Raw genomic sequence first — 22869 nt, 5'->3', positions numbered from 1 at the left:
TCCTGAGGACCTCAGGACACAAGTGGACTTCATCGCTCGAGCAGCAGTGCGCCAGGAGGCGCGTTTGAAGAGTGGTGTTAAAAGGGGGCGTGGCCTCAGACCACTCTTAGCAATCCAGCTGTATGGGGCTTAATGAAGGTAACAGGAGGGCTAGTTGGCCCCCAGGGACCCTCAGGAGGATAGTGGACTTAATCATCCAACTTAGAATGCGCCAGGAGGCGTGTTTGCAGAGTGGTGGAGGAATTGGGCGTGGCCTGTGTCCACCTCTCAGCAATCCCACTGTGTGGGGCTTACTGGAGGTAAGAAGGTAGGCTATTTAGCCCCTAAAGGACCCCCAGCCATGAACGGGACTACAATCCCTATCCAAGAGCGTGCCAGGGAGCGCGTTTGCAGAGTGGTGGGCAAAGGGGACATGATCTGCTGTGAGAACTTAGCAATCTGCTGTGTGGGACTTACTGGATGTAATAGGAGGGGTAGATGGCCTCCAAGGATGTCCTTGGGGGCCAACTACAACTCTTGTTACCTCCAGTAAGTCCCACACAGTGGGATTGCTAAGACGTCTTTAGAGGCCATGCCCCCCTTTCTCCACCACTCAAATGAACCTCCTGGCACACTATTGGTTGGGGGGTGAAGTCCAATTTACTCCTGAGGGACTTTGAGTGCCAAGAAGTCCTCCTGGTACCTCCTGTAAGTCCTACACAGCGGCATTCCTGAGCGCTGGTCGGAAGCCCAGCCCCTTTTCTCCACCACTCTGCAAACGCGATTACTACGTTATAGTTATAAACAAGCATTTAAAAAACCTATGAAATTCACTGAAAAAACCATAGGTTTCAGGGACGTTATAGTTACAAATTAGAATTTAAAAAACCTTTGAAATTCACTGAAAAAACAGTTTGAAGTAGGAGAGTGGCGCTCGATAACGGCGATTTGAAGGAGGTGCTGGTAGCTCCCTTTTTTGGACGAACTTGGACATCCTCTAACTACACGAATTGAGAGAGGTGGACTAACTGAAGGTTCACATATACCCCCTGGAGGTCAAAGTATGCGACCAGAGGAGTATATAGCTGCAAGTTTTTACTAAGCTGTTGGTCATTATTGATTCGCAGATGGAGGCACATTGGTGATCCCGGTTGATTAAAGAGTGTTTCTGACAAGCTCTGTCTGGGCTCAGAGGATTTTCTTTTCCCTTTGGAAATCCAATTGAACTAGGCCTGTCTTTAGTACACTTTTGTCCTGAGGAAGACCCTACGTGATGTAACTACAAACACACAAATACAGGGTCAAAACGTCGACGTGAAAACTATCTTATGCCCAGAAGGCAGATGATTTCTATGTGTTTGCTTCCTGTCCTAAGATCCAAGAATTCTGGGAAAATGTGGGTAAGACACTCTCCAAGGCTCTGGGTTCCGAGGTTAAGGTAAGCCATACTCTAATCTTATTTGGCACTGTTTTGATGCCGGAAGGGGTGTTAGGCTTCATGGGGCCCATGGGGTTACAGAATAAATTTGTATTTGATCTGATTCTGTTAGCTAGGAGAGAGATCTGTAAACTATGGCGTCAGGTGATGCCCCCAACGTGGAGTGCTTGGTGGAACTCAGTAAGATACTATAGAGATTTAGACTCGAAGGTCAATGCATACAGAGAAAGATCAGACCCTGTGTTATTTTGGAACTTTTTAGATGACTTAGATCCTGATTAAACCAGTCTAGTTTACAGGATAAGCTCCAATGATTATACCTCTTGGTCAGCTCAAGATGTGTGCTGCGGGTGGTTCCTGTAAGAACATCAGCTGAGATTAAAACCACAAAGTTATACACAGCAGGGGTGGATCAGACTGAGAGGTTGCTATAGCTACGGAGGTCATATGAGGAGAAAAAAAAGAAGAAAAAAAAAAAACAAAAAAAAAACTACCTCATGTCCAGGCTCACTATAGCGAATAATTTATGGAAATAATAGATGCTAGAGTGAAAGACCAGGAAAAGACAGAGAACCTCTGTCTTTGATATTGTTTTGTTTATGTATGAATTTGAAAGGTCATGCTTTTCACTTTATGTCACCACACTCACCTATTTAATTTTCTATGTATGTGTTTTTGTTTTTCGTTAGACAGCTCATATTGACTTTCTGTGCAAAGTGCCTAAAAACTAAAAAAAAACAAGAAAACCAGAACAATATAATGAATACTTTTATATATTTTTGATAAATTGTTGTAGGTGTGGTACATTCATGACTGTCTAGTACTATTCAACAGTGATTATGAAGGAATGTTTTGGTTCTGAACAAGCACCTCATAGTGCTTACCCAACGGAACCATTTATAATTATGCACCCAGGTTCCGAGGGATAAAGGGTGACCCCATTGTTCTTAATGGACATGCTGGGGACAGCAGTGTCGTGATTGGATAGGGGATTCTGGAAACCTGTGGGCTTCTTGTTTCCTGGTTTCCTACGTCGGACGTCGAACTGAGGAGAGGAGTCGGGTTGCAGGTAAGTGGATTTTACCGGTTTTTCCCCCCACCTCCCCCTTCCCTCCCTGCCCACCTCTACTGCACTGTAGCAGCTGCTACTGCATAAGACATGGTATCCACCATGCTCACGTTATCAGGGAAGCGATCAGCCAAAGTTGTGGTGTGTGAGGTGTGTATTGTCTATAACTGCCGAAGTTTAGTAGCTCTGCACTTTTGAGCCAGATCCACAACTCAGTTGTTAACTGTATTTTTTTAATATATATATATACCCACACACATACATACATGTATATGTACATGATTGTATATATATTTATATATTTATATCTGTATAAGTAACTCAGCAACTTGTGTTAATGCTAGGGAAGCTGAACACGACTAATCAATTGTAAAGAAAAAAATAAGTCAGAAAGTAATGAAACGATAAACAGCATGCATTTCCTACCAAAGCACGTTGCCATGACGCAGCACGAGTTGAAGAGCAAGAGATGTGGAGATACAATGAGAAAAGATAAAAGACCTAAGCAGGCACGATGCACCGCTCCATATTAAGCAGAGAGAAAATCCAGCGCCTGCCTTTCATAAAAGGTCAGGTGGATTATTGTCGTGACAGAAATATCAGGTGCTGCAGAGCCTACATTAATGAGGCATTTTGTGTACCCAGCAGGAAGGTGCTTTTGAATAGGCAGCAGTGCTCCATGTGTTGACCTACCACTGTTGTAGCGGTACCATATCTGCACGCAGTCCTCTTCTTCTGCAATGGTGTGGCTGCTGTCATCAGGCTGGTTGCCATCCCAGTATGCGTAGTCATGTGGCGTGCCATCTGTCCATTCAAACTGACCTTCCTATAGAAAGGCATGGGGTAGTGAAACAGGGGAAATTCACGGTATGCATTATCCAAAGCAGCCATTAGTACATTAAGGGCCAGATGTACAATTCCTAAACCTCATCACACATGCAATGATCTGCCCTGGGAATATGTTTGCACTGCGATGTATATACTCACCACACACAGAAGTAACAAGCATTTGTAAATGCATTAGGTTTCACCTTTGTGATTAATATATATATATTTTTAACTTTTAGCCTGTTGAGCAGTTGAGCAATTAATTTGAAGGAAAAAACTAGTTACTTACCTGTACACTATGGTTCTCCAGTATTATCTTTCATAGATTCACATGCTTGTATCTTCCCCGTCGTCATGGTGGGAGTCTCACGGTAACAGAATGACCACAGCAGTATAAGAAAAACTGCATAGCAAAATCCCATAGGGAATCATCTTATTTGGTAACCAAATCTCATCATTATGTGGTCCAAGACTCAGCCAATCGGCTGCTATCTCTGCCCTCACACTCCCCAGCAGAGCCTTCCTGCCTCAGATTTCCAGCCCCGAGTGCGAGACTAAAAAACACTTAGAGACAATGAGGTTCTGCCTGAGAAATGAGGAGGTGGGCGGGCCGCATGTGAATCTATGAAAGATAATACTGGAGAACCATAGTGTACAGGTAAGTAACTAGTTTTTTCTCCAGTATTGAATCTTTCATAGATTCACATGCTTGTATCAGAATAGTAAGTAGTACTTATCCCAAACTGCATTTCCAGGCTAGAACCCCCAATAAACGTGGGCTCTGCTCTTTTGGATAGCATGTTAACATAGATTGCAGTATTTGAAAAATTTGCGTAAATATACATATATATGTACATACCTACATCGTTATAATCCATGATAAATACCTTAATGAAATTGGTGCCGTAGAACTGCTTGTCCCACTGCTGCATCCTTTCTCCACGCTGCGTCCAGACAATAATGTCTAGTAAAGGTGTGCGCATTCTTCCATGTCGCAGCTCTACAAATGTCTGGCAATGGCACCCCTGCAAATAGGGCCGTAGAAGTTGCCATCTTCCTCGTGGAGTGCGCACGTACTTTGGTTTGCAAAGGTTTTCCAGCTTTGACATGACACAAGGATATTGCTGACGATATCCACCTTGAGATACTAGATCTAGAAAGTGCCACCCCTTTCCTGGGGCCCGCAAAGGCTACGAAAAGCTGATTTGTCTTTCTGAAGGATTGGGTCTTGTCGATATAGAATTTGAGACATCGTTTAATGTCTAAAGAGTGCAATGCTCTTTCTGCCGCTGTTGACGGGTCTTTAAAGAATGTAGGCAAAACTATTGGTTCATTCAGGTGAAAACTGGAAGGGACTTTAGGAATAAATTTGGGATTCGTCCTGAGAATCACTCTGTCCTGCCTGAATTGTAGGAATGGTTCTGCAATCGAGAACGCTTGAATCTCGCTGACCCTTCTTGCCGATGTGAGCGCTAACAATAACGCTGTCTTCCATGAGACAAATTGTAACTCCGCCTTATGGATTGGCTCGAAGGGCGGTTTCATTAACTGTGTAAGAACTGTATTCAGCTGCCAAGGAACAACTGGGCTTTGAACAGGAGGGAACATTCTGAAGAGCCCTCTGAGGAATTCTTTAATAACTCTTTGAGACCAAAGAGAGGGCTGATCAGGCACTCTTGTGTACCTTGAAATCGTGGCTAGGTGTACTTTTATGGACATATGAGCGAGTCCAGATTTTGCCAATGTCAGTAGATATGGGAGAATCTGATCAGAAGAGACCCGAAATGGATGCAAGTTGTTAGATGCACACCACTAACAGAACCTTTTCCATTTCGCCGCATATGTTTTGTTTGTGGAGACTGCCCGGGATCGTGATAGAATGTCTCTGCAGTCCTGAGGGATCTTTAACAGGTGGAATTCATGCTCGTGAGGTTCCATGCTGACAAGCTGAGCGATTTCAAATTTCGATGCAGTATCTGTCCGTTGTTCATCGTTATCAGATCCTGCACTAATGGGAACTGTATCCTGGGTGTCATTGAGAGGCTGATCAGTTCGGAGAACCACGCTTGTCTCGGCCACGCTGGTGCAATCAGAATCAGATGGCAGGGCTCTGATTTCATTTTCCTTAAGACTTTCAGTATTAGAGGAAAGGGGGGAAAGGCATACGCAAACATTCCTGTCCAGCACATCTGTAGCGCATTGCCCCACGATCCCTTCTGCGGAAACCTGCTTGCAAAGTTTTTGCATTTCGAATTGTGGCGGTCTGCGAATAAGTCTAGCCTTGGCGTGCCCCATACCTTGAAAACTCTGGAAAGGTGCTTCCACTCGTGAGAGATTTCGGGAGATCTGCTCAGAATATCCGCTCTTGTGTTGTCCACTCCTGCAACATGTTGCACCTGAAGCGAGATGTTGTGAGCTAGAAGGCATTTCCAAATGTCTTGTGCTTCCTTTGATAGAAGTTTCGACCTTGTGCCCCCTTGTTTTAGCAGGTAAAACATAGATGTGGAGCTGTCCGTTTTCACCAGAACCGTAGATCCGCGAATTCTGGGTAGAAAAGCCTTGAGTCCCAAGAACACGGCCCTCAGCTCTAGCAAGTTGATGTGGAGCTGCGTTTCGGCCTTTGACCAGTGGCCTTGAATTTCGAGCTCCTGGAGATGCGCTCCCCAACCCTGAAGAAAAGCATCCGTCATCATCACGAAATTGTAGACCTGTGATTCGAAAGTTAGTCCTTCCGCTAAATGATCCCTGATCTTCCACCATAACAGGGCGTCTCTGATCTGAGGAGTGATTACTATCCGATCCTCGAAGGATCCCTGCGACTGAAGCCATTGCTCGTCTAGCAGTTCTTGTATAGGCCTCATGCGGAACCTGCAATTTGGGAGTAGGGGAATACAAGAGGACAACATTCCCATCAATGACTTGTAGATCCTTACTGAAACGGACTTTTTTGTTTGCAATTGTGTTGACAACCGTATGATCTTTCGAATACGCTCCTCTGACGGGTAAGCCTTGGCCTCCTCCGTGCAGATTAGAGCACCCAGAAATTGAATGGACTGCGCTGGTCTGAGATGGGACTTCTCTAGGTTGACTCTGATACCTAGCTGATCGAAAAGCTCCATGCAAACGTGAAGGGAGCGATGGGTGTCTCTGAACGAACTTCCTTTGATAAGCCAATCGTCCAGATAAGGAAAAATCTCGTGACCTTGTAGTCTTAGGTGGGCCGCAATTGGCGACATGCACTTTGTAAATATTCTCGTCGCAGACTTTAGTCCGAAAGGTAAGACTTTGAATTGAATTAATTTGTTTAGACCTCTCAGGTCCATTACCTGTCTCCATTTTGATGTGTCTTTCTTTTTTATGAGAAAGAAATGCGAGTAATAGCCTGTCCCGCGTTGAAGCCGTGGAACTTCTTCTATCGCCTCCTTTTGTAATAACGCTATCACTTCTGCCTTGAGGGCTGATAGATGTTCTTGCCTCCTGTGTATAGGAGGCTGAATTGGAGGCTTGTCTACAAATTCCAGAGTATGGCCATGTTGCATTACATCTAAAACCCATCTGTCCGTTGTTATTGACAGCCAAGCTGGGTAAAATGAAGTCAGGTAATGGGTGCTGCTTCTCGGACAAGTGTCGGATGTGTTGGAGAAGTCATTGTCGTCGATTGGACTGCTGCGACTTCCCTCTCGTAGATGATCTTCCTCTGGACTGTTGGTGATAGTTATTGGAAGATCGAAATTGTTGATTGCTCGAGTACTGGCGAGATCACTGCTGCTGGTACGGCTGATATCTGTTCAATTGGAACGAGGATCGTTGTGTAAATTGTCCTCGGGAGCCTCTCCTCCGAAAGGACTGAAACCTGCCCTGTTGCAGAGATCCCAGCGCCCGCGCTGTATCTGTGTCCGTTTTGATACTTTGGAGGGCCTCATCGACATGCTTTCCGAACAGGTTCTCTCCATCAAATGGCATGTCCACTATTTTGGCCTGTACCTCAGGTCTGAACGAGGTGGCCTTCAACCATCCTTGTCTGCGCAGGGCTACTGCACCTGCCATTTGTCGAAAAGCCACTGAGGACAAATCCATAGCGATGTTGATGGATTCAGATGCTGCCCTAGCCCCATCCTGTAGAATAGCAACCGCTTCTTCTTTTTTATCTTCTGGAAGATGGGAGAGTAAGGGAGCTATATCGCACCACATCTGCCGGTTGAATCTGCTGATGAGGGCTAATGCATTAGAAGCCTTTATGGAAGACGCTGCCATCACTGCAAAGCGCTTCCCTGCGCCGTCCATTCGTCTTCCGTCTTTGTCCGGGGGAACCATTGTTGTTGAAACCGGATTTTTTGAGTTTCTTTGGGCAGCCTGTGTCACCACAGAGTCTGGTCGAGGATGACCAATCAAACAGGCCGGAGACGATTCCGGAGCTCTATATTTTTTGTCTATTCGAGGAACTGAAGCAGCCACTGAAGCCGGGTTCTTCATAATCTTCAAGCCTTCCTCCCAAATATGGTCGATTATTGGAATGGATCGCATAGACTTGCGTGACTCCTCTTTAAAGTCATAAAGAAAACATTCGGCTTCCTGAACTGGAATGGGAAGATCAAAGCGCTTTGATGCTTTCTCCATGATGTCATGGAAACCTCCTATATCTTGCGGCGGAGAGTTTGCAGGTGTTGGAGATGGCGACGGCGTAGTTGGGAGACTATATTGATCCCATTCATCGTCAACCTGCTTATCTTGAAGGAGTTCTCTTTCTTCCAGTTGATCGGCGTCACTGTCTTCTAAGTCATCTCTGATTGTCATAATCGGTGGAGATCGGATCTTCTGAGTGGAAGTTTTGGGAGAAGAGTGAGGTGGTCGTACCTGCGTCGGCTTCTCCACCGTCTGTGGCGCTTGAGAGTTTGCGTCCGGGAAACGCCGATAGTAATCGTTGATCATCAGGCGTAAGTCAGTCACCTAGCACACCGCCATGGAAATAGAGTCCTCTCTAGAAGTATGCTGAGGCTCTTCCTCTTCCTCGTAGGCATAAGACTCCTGAAAAGATTCATATCTCCGTGAATCTCTCGGAGGATGATCCTGAAATGAGAAGACTTCTTGCACCTCATGAAATTCTTCCTCATCTGTTTCCTGACTCTTAATGCGAAGTTGGGAAGGACTATAAGCCACTCCTGAAGACTGCTCATCATCGGACTGTAAGTCTAGTAAATTTAAAGGCGGAAGCGGAGAAATTTTTGTCCATGTTGTAAAATCCGTAGACTTAGTCTGCTTCGTCGACGAGCCCGTCGACGACGCCATATACTTCAATGTTATTTTCTTTACCTTAGGCGATTTAAAAGTTCCCGTCGACGGGACTGTCGTCGACGGAGTAAGCTGCATTATCGTCGACACCGTAGTTGTCGACGACGAAGTCTTCGTCGACGAAGGTAATGTGGCCGTCGACGGAATCGTTAACGGGCTTTTCGTCGATGCCGCTGTCTTCGTCGATATGGTGGTCGTCGACGGAGTCGTCGTCGATATGGTGGTCGTCGACGGAGTCGTCGTCGACGTCGTCGTCGACGGTTTCAAAGCAATAATCGCCGGCGACGCTCTAATTTTCGTCGACGGGGCTGAGGAAACTTCTCTTGACTCTTTAGATTTTTTAAGAGGAGTATGAGGTAATGAAGACGCAGGGGCCCCTTTGTCTTTTGTCTTCTGCTTTTTCATCTCTGAAATATCTTCCGAAGTTGAAGATTTTCTCTTCTTTGAAGACTTAGAATCCTCCTCAGAGTCAGAATCTGAAGTGACCTTCTTTTTCTGAAGCCACAGCAGAAGACGTGCCTCCCCGTCACGTAGGGTCTTCGCAGAAAAGGTTCTGCAATGTTTACAGTCCTTAGGCACATGTTTTGGGTGCAAGCAATATAAACAGTCCTTATGTGGGTCCTCAGAGAACAATCTAGGCTTTCCACAGGATCTGCAGGGCCTGAAAAGCCTCTTCTTAGAGCTTTCAGCCATACTGAACAAGAAAAGGTGAAGCACAATACCTTAAACCAGCCAGAAGAAGGTAATTCTAGATGAACCAGAGGTCAAAAGTTCACATAGGAACAAAACTGAGCAAGGCTCAGGGAGACTCCTCCTCACACGAAGGCGGTTGGAAATCTGAGGCAGGAAGGCTCTGCTGGGGAGTGTGAGGGCAGGGCTAGCAGCCGATTGGCTGAGTCTTGGACCACATAATGATGAGATTTGGTTACCAAATAAGATGATTCCCTATGGGATTTTGCTATGCAGTTTTTCTTATACTGCTGCGGTCATTCTGTTACTGTGAGACTCCCACCATGACGACGGGGAAGATACAAGCATGTGAATCTATGAAAGATTCAATACTGGAGAACTCCGTAAAAGTGTTATGACTTGATTGTTGAGAGAGGCAATATATTGTACGGTAATAGGTGGTAAGGAAGGTGCCCACCAGCAGACAGTATACAAATTGTATGCTCCCTGTCAGCAGGATGTACAGCAGGAAAGCATCTAGCAGCTTTAGTTGATGAAGGGTGGTGCTCAGATACCCCTTCAGGAAATGGTAGAAAGTTATAATGAAGCCAATATCATGAACCTATTTATATGTAACTCTTTCTTGTCAGCTATTCTTAGCAACAGTTTCAAAGACACTGAAAAAATACAAGATACAAATATTTTCAACTTAGGGCCAGATATAGGTGGCCAAATACCGAGCGGTAACGCAGAAATTCGCAGAATTTCTGCGTTACCGACCGGTATTTGGCCGAGTGCATTGTAGGTGAGTTGAAACCTACTTGCAAAATAAGGAATCGCAAATTAGCGACCTCTGACCCTGTTTACCAGGCAGGTCGCTCCCCTCACCGCCACGCAGCTCCCTGTGTGACCACTGACCGCTGCTGCATTGTGTCTGCCTGCGTTAGAGTGACTGTGCCCTCCTTCTCTTCTGTACCCACGAGTGATTCTCCCCCACTGTAACTGTGTATTTTGCTGCCTTGATTGTCCCCCTCTCCTTTGGTGCCCAGATTGTGTCCCTTTTTTCTTCTGTCTTCCCCCGCGTCTCCCCCTCGCCGCCCGTTTCCCGCCACCGCGTCCCGTAGCTCCGCCCCCTCGCACCCTATTGGCCGCCGCGTCCCATAGCTCCGCCCCCCTCGCACCCTATTGGCCGCCCCGCTCCCACCTCCCAGTTGCTCCTCCCTCCCTCTCCCACTCATATGGAGGCCACGCAGCGGTAGAGAGAGCGACCTCTGACCCTGTTTACCAGGCAGGTCGCTCCCCTCACTGCCACGCAGCCCCCTGTGTGACCACTGACCGCTGCTGCATTGTGTCTGCCTGCGTTAGAGTGACTGTGCCCTCCTTCTCTTCTGTACCCACGAGTGAGTGATTCTCCCCCACTGTACCTGTGTATTTCGCTGCCTTGATTGTCCCCCTCTCCTTTGGTGCCCAGATTGTGTCCCTTTTTTCTTCTGTCTTTCCCCGCGTCTCCCCCTCGCCGCCCGTTTCCCGCCGCCGCGTCCCGTAGCTCTGCCCCCCTTGCACCCTATTGGCCGCCGCGTCCCATAGCTCCGCCCCCTCGCACCCTATTGGCCGCCCCGCTCCCACCTCCCAGCTGCTCCTCCCTCCCTCTCCCACTCATATGGAGGCTGCGCAGCGGGCGAGCCGCTGGCGCACCGAAGGCGCACCTAAGGCAAGCCCGTCTGCGCCCGTCCGCGCCTGGCCCGCGCCCAGCGCCAGACCCCCTGGCCCCCGCAGATGCCAGCCCACCCGCAAGACCTACAATGCCGCCACTCTCATCGCACTCAACACCGGCCGGAGCCCCGGCTGCTGCAGAGCCACCCCAAGATGCACCCACGGACCCTTCACCTGCCAATCCAGCAAGTTCTCCTGCATCCGGACCCGTACCGCACCCGCCAAGCCAAGCACCAACAGCAACCACCTGAAGCACCTGAAGTGCATCCTGCTCAACACCCGCTCCGTCCACAGGCACGCAGTGGAACTCTGGAACCTGCTCGACGCCACATGCCCAGACGTCGCCTTCCTCACGGAAACCTGGATGAACGCCTCCTCAGCACCCGACATCGCCATCGCCATCCCGGACAGATACAAGATCACCCGGAGGGACCGCACCAACCAGAATGGAGGAGGCATCGCCATCGTCCACAAGAACACCATCCGCATCACGACCAACTCCGAAGACACCCTCACAGCCGCCGAACACCTGCACTTCCAGATCCACACCGACCCCATGACCACCCTCAGAGGCACCCTCATCTACAGACCCCCGGGACCTCGCACACAATTCAGCGAAGACATCACCGACTTCATCGGCCCGCACGCCCTCCCCTCCGCTGACTACATCCTCCTCGGGGACCTCAACTTCCACCTGGAGAACCACAACGACCGCAACACCACCACCCTGCTGGACAACCTCGCCAACCTCGGACTCAAGCAACTGGTGACCACCCCCACCCACTACGCCGGCCACACGCTCGACCCCGTCTTCTCCTCCAGCAAGGACATCTCCTTCAGCCACGCCACCGGACTCCACTGGACAGACCACAGCTGCGTCCACTTCAGCTTCAGAAGGACCACGACTCACCACCACCCGCAACTGGTCCCCTGCAGAAGCTGGAACAAGATCACTGCCGACCAGCTCACCACATCCCTGAGCCAGAACCCCCCCACCAGATCAGCGAACCCCAACCAAGCCGCCAACAACCTCACGAAATGGATCAGCAACTGCGCAGACGACCTCGCTCCACTGAAGACCCCCCCCGCCAGACCCGGCACCAAGAAAGCATCTTGGTTCACCGACGAACTCAAGAGCTCCAAGAAGAACTGCCGGGCCCTCAAGAAAGCCTGGCGCAGAGACCCAACTACAGACAACATGACCACCCTCAAGCTCGCCACTCGAAGACATCACCAGCTGATCCACGCCACCAAGAAATCCGCATTCAAGGAACGACTGGACAACAACGCCCGCAACAGCAAGGTACTCTTCAACATCGTCAAAGAGCTCTCGAACCCCAGCGCCGGAAACAACGACATCACGCCCTCGCAAGACCTCTGCAACTCGCTCGCCTCGTTCTTCCACAGCAAGATCGCAGACATACACAACAGTTTCAGCACACAGCCAACGCACCCTACGACCGGAACAACGCCCCCCACCACCACGCTCCGTGCCTGGACCCCAGTCAACACCGAAGACACCATCCGCACGATGAACTCCATCCACTCAGAATCTCCAACCGACCCCTGCCCTCACCACATCTTCAACAAAGCCGACTCCGTCATCGCACCCCACCTGCGGGACATCATCAACGCCTCCTTCGACACCGCCACCTTCCCAGAGAGCTGGAAGCACGCCGAACTCAGCGCCCTACTGAAGAAACCATCAGCGGACCCCACCGACCTCAAAAACTACCGCCCCATCTCGCTCCTTCCTTTTCCGGCCAAAGTCATCGAGAAAACCGTCAACAGACAACTGGCCGCCTTCCTCGAGACGAACGGATCCCTCGACCACTCGCAGTCCGGCTTCCGGGCCAACCACAGCACCGAGACCGCCCTCATCGCAGCCACCGACGACATCCGAGCTTTGCTCGACAATGGGGAAACAACGGCCCTCATCCTCCTGGACCTCTCCGCGGCGTTCGACACGGTCTGCCACCGCACCCTAGTGCAGCGCCTCAACAACATCGGTATCCAGGAGAAGGAACTGGAATGGATCATCTCCTTCCTCGCCGGAAGAACACAGAGAGTCTGCCTATCCCCATTCAGATCCGAGGCCACCGAAGTCATCTGCGGCGTACCACAAGGATCATCACTCAGCCCCACCCTCTTCAACGTCTACATGAGCCCCCTCGCAGCCATTTTACGCCAACACAACCTCAACATCATCTCCTACGCCGACGACACCCAGCTGATCCTCTCCCTCACCAACGACCCCGCCACCGCCAGAACCAACCTACACGAAGGGATGAAAGACGTAGCCGAGTGGATGACGAACAGCCGCCTGAAAATGAACTCAGATAAGACGGAAGTCCTCATCCTGGGATCATCACCCTCCGCCTGGGACGACTCCTGGTGGCCCCCTGCCCTTGGCAGCACACCCAAACCAACAGACCACGCACGCAACCTGGGCTTTGTCCTGGACTCCTCCCTCTCCATGACCAGACAAGTCAACGCCGTCTCCGCATCATGCTTCAACATCCTACGCATGCTACGCAAGATCTTCCGGTGGATCCCCACCGAAACCAGGAAGACGGTCACCCAGGCCCTCGTCACTAGCCGACTGGACTACGGCAACTCCCTCAACGCCGGAACCACAGCCAAACTCCAGAAACGACTCCAGCGCATCCAGAACGCCTCAGCACGCCTCATCCTGGACATTCCCCGACACAGCCACATCTCCGTACACCTGAGAAACCTGCACTGGCTCCCCGTCAGCAAGAGAATCACGTTCCGACTCCTCACCTACACACACAAAGCTCTCTACAACCAAGGCCCAAGATACCTCAACAACCGCGTGACCTTCTACACTCCCACCTGCCAGCTTCAATCAACCAGCCACGCCCTCGCCACCGTCCCCCGCATCCGAAGAGCCACAACAGGAGGAAGATCCTTCTCCTACCTGGCTGCCAAGACGTGGAACTCCCTCCCCATCCACCTCCGCCTGACCCAAGACCACCTCTCCTTCAGGAAGCAACTCAAGAACTGGCTGTTCGAGCAGTAGCGGACCCCCCTCCCCCAAGCACCTTGAGACCCTCCGGGTGAGTAGCGCGCTATACAAATGCTTGATTGATTGATTGATTGATTATTTTGCTCTTGCATTTAAGGAATCGGAAATACTGATTCCTTAAATGCAATGTACGTAGCACTAAAAATAGTGCACTTCAGCCTTAAGGAATCGCTAATTACCACCAACTTCAAGTTGGTGGTAAGTAGCGATTTCCTTTGAAGAAGCATTTTTTTGCTTTTTAAATGTACATAAATGCCCTTAGGGCATGTATGTGCGCCACATGTGCACACATGCACATTTCAGGGGTGCAACAGGGTGTCCTTTGGACACCCTGGTACCCTTAAAATATCTCCCGCTATTAGCGATTCGGTAATACCGAATCGCTAATAGTGAATATCTTCCCATTCATTCCTATGGGCCTCCTAGCCCATAGGAATGAATGGGTAGGTATTCCTTAATAACGAATCTCAATTACCAATTTGTTATTAAGGAATGTTAAAGAATTGCTAATATTTTAGCGATTCCTACCTACATTTCATTTAGCGAGTCCTTAATAGCGATTCGGTAAAAATCGCTATTAAGGGCTCGCTAAATTGAAGTTACCTACATCTGGCCCTTAGTCATTAGATCACATCTCTCTGCTACCCCATTATGGCCACATTCTTGTACACGGTTATATAAAAATGAGAAGCAAGTTATCAGGTGCTTGTAAGGGCACTCTCCCTCCAACCGAAGTGTTAAGTTAAAAAACTGTTCATTAATGGAATCGATGTTCCATTTTTTATCATTAAAATTAGAGACCTGGTCACATAAATGGTTATCACACACCAAAAAGTGTTAAATTACGAAAAGATTCTTGAGACTTTTTGTGATCCAGATTTACCTTCTAAAAATACTGTGACCTTATGGTTGGCATCCTTTTCATCTTCCTGTCAAGCAGATCGCAATGTGATTCAGGTGTTCCGAATCAAAAATCAAGAGGTTAATCCCGTGTGGCTGCTACTCTGAATAAACCCTAATGTACCCTTGACAGGTAAGGGTGTCAGACATATTTCATGTTTGATTCCTAATTATGTCAACCCACCCTTCAATTCATCTGAAATTGGTAAAACACATTATTTCAATCAGTACAGGTAGCAAAAGGATGATATGAAGTGCTATACACAAGAAAGGTGCAGTCAAAAATGAAAAAGTATATACCAGTCCTCTCAGCAGAACACACCTATTTATAAAGTGGAGGTGCCTGTATCAACGGAGTGTGGATGTCAGGTGAGGATCTGTTCCATTTAGGGGGTGGGGGGGGGGGGGGGTGAAAGGATGTCAAGTAAAGAACATTGCGTTTGGGAGGTATTCTAGGTATTGGGCCCTGGTGGTTGTGGAGTATGGTAGGATTCCAGGTTTGGGGGCTTTGGTGTTGGGGAATCAGGCAGAATTACATCTTATCGAGATTGCCCAACTGATGAACTAGATAAGGGATGGTTTGGTGGTGTGAGGTGCCATCAAGAGCCGGGAGGGATAGTTTGTGGTTGAGGTGATAGGACATACAGATACTGGACAGGATTTGGGGTGGTGGTGTGGTTTTTGGTTGGATAACTGGGTATAGAACAGTTTAGGGGATGAGGTGCAGGCACGACTCTGGGTAAAAAGACTTTGGTCGTTAGGGGAGTGCGTTTTGCTACGGAGGAAAGGAGGTGACAGGACACTAGGCACTGTCTTCTGTGGAGAGCACTGGAAAAGGGTCCAGGCTGCATGATGTGCTGCTGTGGGTAAGGACAAGAACTGGTTCTTTTGTGTTCAGAATGATCTAGGTCTTTAAAAACGGCAACAAAGCACGATGCATAACAAAATCAGCGACTGTTTACTTTCAACACCCCTGTTTAAAACAGATGAATTTTAGGTACATATTGAGTTTAGGAGTATATTAAGTTTGCATATTTTAAAACTGCAATTTTTTTAAAAAAGCTTTAAAAAAAGTGCCACCAAAACGCTGAAACCATCCAAAAATACAAATTTGCTAATTTATGCTAGAATATTTTGAGAGCAGACTTGAGTCACTATAGAGCCTCTAAAAAAAGTAAAGGAAATAAGAGAGAAAGGCATTTGTTGGGGTGACCAGAGTGGTCCGAGCTTCATTGAGCTGTAAAGGACCCTTAACCAGATAGTGTCTGAAATTTACAAAAATGGACTGATGTGATGATAGACATATAATTGTGTCCTAGACCAGTGTCTGGTCCGCCAATGCCCAAGGCTGTAATTGTCAAAGTGAAAGCTGTAGCTCATGAACAGCTTCCAATTTAAAATTGCTTATCATCCTCTTAGGTGCCAGTATGCAGTCAATGGTGTGCACCTACAATGGTGGTCGCAGAGCGTGGATACATGTCCATATGATGAGCAAGGAAGAGTAGACACCCTTATGGGCTACCTCCTTGTACATTGCAAAGGGTACAATGTGGTCATAGCAATTCACAAATTCCAATGTGCCTCTAATCAATTGTAATTCTGACTTCTCACACACAAGGCTTGCTTTTTTGTACCACGCAGACTTTGTGATTGCAAAAAGCAGCAGCAAAGCTACCCTTTTTTTCAGAATATGCTAAAATTGTTTGTACATGTTTTAATCATCATCTATTGACAAGTTCCTGAACTATGAATAAGATGTAGCAAATTGTTTTCATTTCGGTTAGAAATCATAAAGCTCATGTTAGTTGATATGCTCTACCTTGATGTAAGAGAAAATGAATCTGGGGAAGTGTAATAGGGGTATGCTGAGAATATTGTCTTTTTATGTATTGCAATGCACATCCTACAAAATAAGTAATTTATTTGGCGTTTTATATGGTGCTGTCTGTTGCCTCGTGGATTCTTCAGAATGCTGACTAGCTTTGTAGAGAAGACAGAATCCAAGCCCCTCGAGGGCATGACCTCCATCGATATTCCTCCATGGTTGCCACCAAGAGTGTGGCCTAGTCACAGGCTATTATGAATTTTTAGGAGCTTCCTGCATAATAGGTAGATCAGGTTAAGAGTGTTTGACCGCTTTGGCGTTGATCTCCTAGGGGAGTGCCTCTCTGTTCTTAGATCTTGAAGGTTAGTTGGTTGATGCAGTGTGTTGCCGCTCATCAGAAACTTCTGGTTTGGATGTGGTGGACTGCAGGATTCTGGATTTATCCTGGACACTTCTTTCAGTATGCTTTATTGACCAAGCAGAGAAACTTGATTCTTTATTCCACCTATTCGTGCTTGTCATTAGCACGTGTTTTCCAGTCTGCTGTTAAGAAAAAAACATGTATGCGAATGTGCAAGGATTTAGAGTCCTCCAGGAAAAATAGTATTTACCATGCTAGTGCACCTCCCAAAGAATAGAGGCCTTTTCTTGGGTCTTTGTTTCAGTTAATTGGTACCAGCAGTAGGCGGTACCCTAAGGCTGCTGCTTTAGCTTGTCATATGCCCAGGAAATGTATACCATCTTTCAAAATATCTTCTACTGCCAATATCCAAATGGAGTGAAAGGATATTGGACTTAATTAATACATGGATTGGAAAGCATTCTGTCAGGAACGCTCCGTCCCGGCCACCGTTAGGTGCTGTGCTTGAAGGGAGTTAAATCCCTGCTTCCAGATGGGAGGAGTGCTTCGCAGACGAGCTTTCCTCGCATTCCCTTCCCGTCCGCATTCTCACCGCGCTCACATCCGGGTTCGCAGCGGCCCCGCGAACACCCGGCTCCTCGCCTTCTACAAACTCCGCAGTTGCTCCTCGAGCCTTGTAGGCAGGGCCGGACTGGCCGTAGCGGGCACCGGGCAATTCCCTGGTGCGCCACACGGGTGGGGGCCGGTTTTGGGCCCCTGGGGGCCGATTTTGTTACAGGGCCGTTTTTGCAGCATAGCTGCAAGATCGGCCCTGTAACAAAATCGTCCGAAAACCGGCTCTGGCTAAGAGCTCGGTGGCACCACCAACCCCCCGCGGGAGGGGGGAATGGGGCCGCCGAGCACTTTGCCAGGGCCGGTTTTGGTTCCCAGTCCGGCCCTGCTTGTAGGGGTCTTTCAGTTTCCTGTTTCTGGCCATCTGCTCAGCCCCATTCTGGGGTCTGGTGGATTCAACCGAACTCCTTACAAAATGCGGTAACGCGCTTAGCGCTTTGAGTGAATGGCAGACGTCTGTTTGAGTGTTTAACCCGTGCAGTACCTTTCTCACGTATTTGGGGGGTGATTCATTGAGCATCTGCATTTTCCTGATGGGGGGCACAACATTTGGCATCATATGTAAGAAATAAGGGTGCCTTCCTGATAAAAAAGTGGCTCCCTGAATATATACTTTAACTCTCGAGTTTCTAAGGAGTTTTTTTTCTTGATGATTGTACATTGACAGTTCCCTGAGCTGTTAGCTTCTCCTAATTCCGGCAGTGGCGAAGTTACGAGATGGTGTAGCCCGTACTTTTTGCTCATTTTTGATTGCCATATATATACTGACTCTAGGTAGTGAGTCACTATCTTTTTGGGCTACTTTTCCTTCTTCCCTGCACCACATTACAGGTAAGCTTCCATCATATTATCTAATTACACTACTGGGCCCTGTATTGTGAGTAATTTCCTTTCTGTTGTATTTAGGTAGTGTTGCATTAGAAGCCCTGGTTTTACTGTGGATGGACACCAGTGGACGAGGGGAAGCCAATAGGTAGCTGTTTATGAATTTCTTGTTTTATGACTATGCATGGGAATGGTAGCAGTCTCAGTAAAAGCTCAGAGTAGATCATTGATGGTACTTTTGTCCACAGGATTTCAACGTCTCCAGTGACGAGTCCTTGCTGCCCAGGTCGTGCTGAGGGGTTCTTCTCCAGTGGTCCTGCTGCTCAGGTCGAGTCGAGGGTCATTCTGCTGTTGTCTTCTCCCCTTGTTTCCCCTCTTCCCCCTATTCACTGGCTCTGCTTTGACATTGTTGGGCGAACTAGTGGTAGCGGGAAGTTGGGACCTGTGCAACGGTCTCCTGCCTCTCGTTCCCGTGGAAACCCCAGGTGAGCCTTACTACATTCTACACATCCAGAAATGCCAGAGTAGCACACCTCTCAGAAAAGTGTTAGTGGGATGTTGGAGAGTACATATTCATCCATAAGTGGTTTAGTTTATGAGTAAATAGGGCTGTTCATTCATGAAGCAACTGATCCTCAGGTCACTGTGGTTGCCTCTGTCCTCAAAGTGGGTCCCATAACCAGAAACACACAGACATTCGTGCGAGGCTGTAGGCGACTGTGGGTGACAAAATCCTTTCATCCCAGAAAGCCATTTCACCCCAGCTTGATTTCACAATCACCGGAATTTGTGTTCTCAAAGAACATGTAAAAGTTACCAGTCTGGCTGAAAACTTCTATCAACACACATGTACGGCTGCGATCCACAGCCATCCCTCATTCTGAATTCAAAAATTAATTATCTTTAGAAAAGCAGCACATTTAATTTACTCTGCGACAGTGTAAATGGTAGACTGCAGCTCCTCAAACAGTAGTTCTATTACTTTGAACATTTCAGCCCAATCTTGTCTGTTTGCATCAGCTCCCTCAGGTCTTCTGGTATTCATCAACAATAATTAGGTTCTGCAAAATTTAAGAGGATCTATTGGCATCACCAACTTTTCTTCCACCACCATTCTAAACGCACTCCCTTGTCCCCTTTATTGTAACATAAAGGTTATAAAAAATAAAAACACACGAAAGGATTGTGACCACATGGCCACTTCAGTTGTATTCTGTTCATATAACTTTATTCGTACATCAAGATCATAAAAGTACATGAAACAACATAAAAACAACAATCATGATGTCACAAAAGGCCATATAGAATAAGAAGGGCGGGGTTCTAAACTTGGGCTGTTTAGTTGAAGTCTCTGCTTACTAGAACACTCCGGCTCCATTAAAACAAAACAATTAGGCCTATCCATTCCCTTAAAGCTATGCAAAAATGCTGAAGGCATCGGTGCAAATTTTAACAATAAAATTTAATTTTCTTTTAGTGAGCATAAATATACCAACTTTTAAAATATAATCATACAAACAGAGAACATAAACCAAAAGAGTGCAGGAGAGAATTCTACAATATAAAAGTAAACATTTACAGGCCCACCCATCGTTTACTCATTGCATTATTGCGGCTCCTGCTCTTCCGCAAGGATACCCTTCGATCGCCATAACCAGGTGGACATAAGATATTTTGCCACTGCAAGTCGCCAGCTTGGTGCAATCTGTTCTTAGAATCCTAGTTGCATCCAAGTACCTACTGACATGCAATTCTCTGCACAGAGACAACAGCCATTTCTTCCTCTGGAGGCCATAGATGGGCATAAAAAAACAGGAGGTGAGGGATGTCTTCTTGGGGCCTTTGCAGGCTGGACAATTTCCCCTCTGGAATGAGCTAGTGGCCATTTAGCAAAAAATACTTGAATAGGAAGAGCCTGATGTCTAAACTGCCGATATAGTTTGCGAGCTAGGTGTGGCCACATTTCATCAATTGACTTTTCATATGCGTGGAATGGCTTAAAATGTATAAATTCTGTAGTTAAAATAGCTCTGTTTCCCCAAATGTTATCAATTGAAATGGACTCCAGTATATTGCTTTAAGATTAATTTCTGACAAACAGCTAAGTTCCTCTGGGCAGGCCCAGAACCTCTCAAGTCCCAGTTTCCTTAGTGATGACCTAACAGACTTTAACCTAGGAATTTTTTTAACAGATGGGGACTACATAAGTTCTCTTATGGGTTCACGGTAAACACCTAGGGCAGACAAAGTCAATAGCCTGTGCCAGTTTTGCAATGGCGTGAGCTTGGCTCTCCTAGAGATCTGCCTAAAGTCCATGTCAAGATACTGCTGATCAAAGGGGTGAACTTTGGAAGTGCGAAAAGGGACCAAATAAACCTGTTTACCGTTACAGTTAATACATTAAATTTAGCATACCCCCAGATCTCGGAGTCATATAGGACTGCTCCCAGGGCCTTAACATTATAAATCTTTTTGGTAGGAATTAGCCTTTTTGAGTGGGTTTCATTAAAGACCTTGTATAGTCTAGAGGTGTAGTACAGTTGAGAGTAATAGCATACATTTTGTTTTTGTGCTATAAAGGTCCAACCCACACTCATTACAGAAATTGTCAAAATCATTCAGGAGCTGCTGTGGGCCTTTAAATGATTTTGAAATCAGGGGTGTGTCATCTGCAAAAAGTAAGGAGGGTACATGCCGGTTTGAGACTTTGGGGGGGGGGGGTTATAACTGGCCCTATCCAGCAAATTCACTAAGTCATTTAAGTAAAACGAAAATAAGGTTAGGGTCAGGACGCAGCCCTGCCTCATCCCGCACAATATCCTAATGGGGCCGGTGAGTTGATCATGCTCAAATTCTCATGAATTTCCTAACTGCACCAATCTGATCATCAACAACCTCTTGATATTTAAAAAGGACCCTCACCCACACAAAATTTGAGAGGCATGCATCATCATTGGACCCACACCCAGTATGCCTAATGCTCCCGGGTCGGCTTCACCGAACCGTTTGCCAGCAGACAAGGGAGCTCTTTCTATCTATAGTTAGAGATCCTATAAAGTGAATTATAATAGCCTCTAATCCCTTTTGTGTTCTTTATTCCTTATGGTCTCAGGACTAAATTAAAAACAAAAAATGACGTGTTTGGAGATATTTATTGAACCAATGTATATTTAGGTTGGCCTGTTTCAGCTGCTTTTTCTGCCCTTTGGGTCGCCCGCCTGTCCTCAGGACCAAGTAGCTCCCTTAATCCATACAACCTTATTTGTGTAGCCTTATCGGTGTAATCCACATTTATTCTGCACTCAACACCCACATGTTTATAAACCGGCATGCATTCGGTTTGTGAGGTCAACACCTTATAGGAGAGAGTAGGGGTAGAACCTTCTGTCAGACTTACTCCACAGGTTTCCTGGGCAACTGTGGTACTTCTTTCTCCCTAACGGAAGACAACCTAAAAATTGGGTATGGAAGCATGTGTGGGCTGAGTGCAAAGTGAATGTGGAAATAGCTGAGGTTATGCAGTTGTCCTCCTTTCATGTGGCTTAACTGATGTCCGGGGAAAACAAAACAAGGACTAGGTCTCTCACGCGAGGAGGTACCCCCATGATGAAGCATGACACCTCTGGTGTGTGAGGGGAACTGTCCTTAAAAAGGGAAATGACCTGTTATGCACTTAGCCACATTGAGCCACATGCTAGGCCTCCCTACCAACACGGACTCGGAGCTTCTTTTGTGATGTGTATTTATGGATGGGGAGCTGGCTACCTCAGGTCCTTAAACCTCCTCTAGCCCCTTTGTGTCAATACGGGGAAAACAAAACGACTGTCATTTAGGAACATTCTCCTCTCCCTCTTATTTGAATTGAAGGTTATAAATAAATGACGTAGACTTTCAGGGTGGACCATGGATCCAGTGTTTACATTTGTTTTCCAACACCCTGGAGTCAATCCACAAAATATGCCCACATATGTGGAACACAATCTTAGCTCTGATGGAGTTTTCATTATTATTCTTGTACACCACTACCCATTAGGGCACCTGGGAGTAGCCTCCACTTCTCCAATCTGAAAAGTGAGGTTCTCCCCTGCCAGAGAAGAAGAGGTGACCTCCATCTTCCCCAGGAGTTCAGCAACCGAAGGTTCCTGTGTTGTAACATTACTAGAACTGTCCCAGATCTGCAGAAATATTTTTAGGATCAACTCTTTTTTTATAGGCAATTATAAAATACTCATACACAGCAAGTCGCCTACAACCCACCATCGGCTGGCTGCGAAAGTCCGATGCATATCTAAAAGCAAGACTGACACATCTA

The 22869-nt window shown here is 47.2% G+C and overlaps 1 protein-coding gene across 1 annotated transcript in view; it reads right to left on the bottom strand.

The window, feature by feature from the left end:
• Nucleotides 1-22869, bottom strand: part of CLEC19A (C-type lectin domain containing 19A) — a 246174-nt gene that overhangs the window by 5088 nt on the left and 218217 nt on the right. Inside the window, exon 4 of the mRNA XM_085628854.1 lies at nt 3180-3312. Within this exon, the coding sequence (XP_085484980.1) occupies nt 3180-3312 (133 nt within the window). The remainder of the gene's footprint in view (nt 1-3179; nt 3313-22869) is intronic.

The sequence above is a fragment of the Triturus cristatus genome, chromosome 10 (genome assembly GCF_964204655.1).
Source record: "Triturus cristatus chromosome 10, aTriCri1.1, whole genome shotgun sequence".
NCBI classification, from domain to species: domain Eukaryota; kingdom Metazoa; phylum Chordata; class Amphibia; order Caudata; family Salamandridae; genus Triturus; species Triturus cristatus.
Note: the sequence above shows the minus strand (reverse complement) of the source record. Positions and strands in the feature narration are given on the sequence as shown.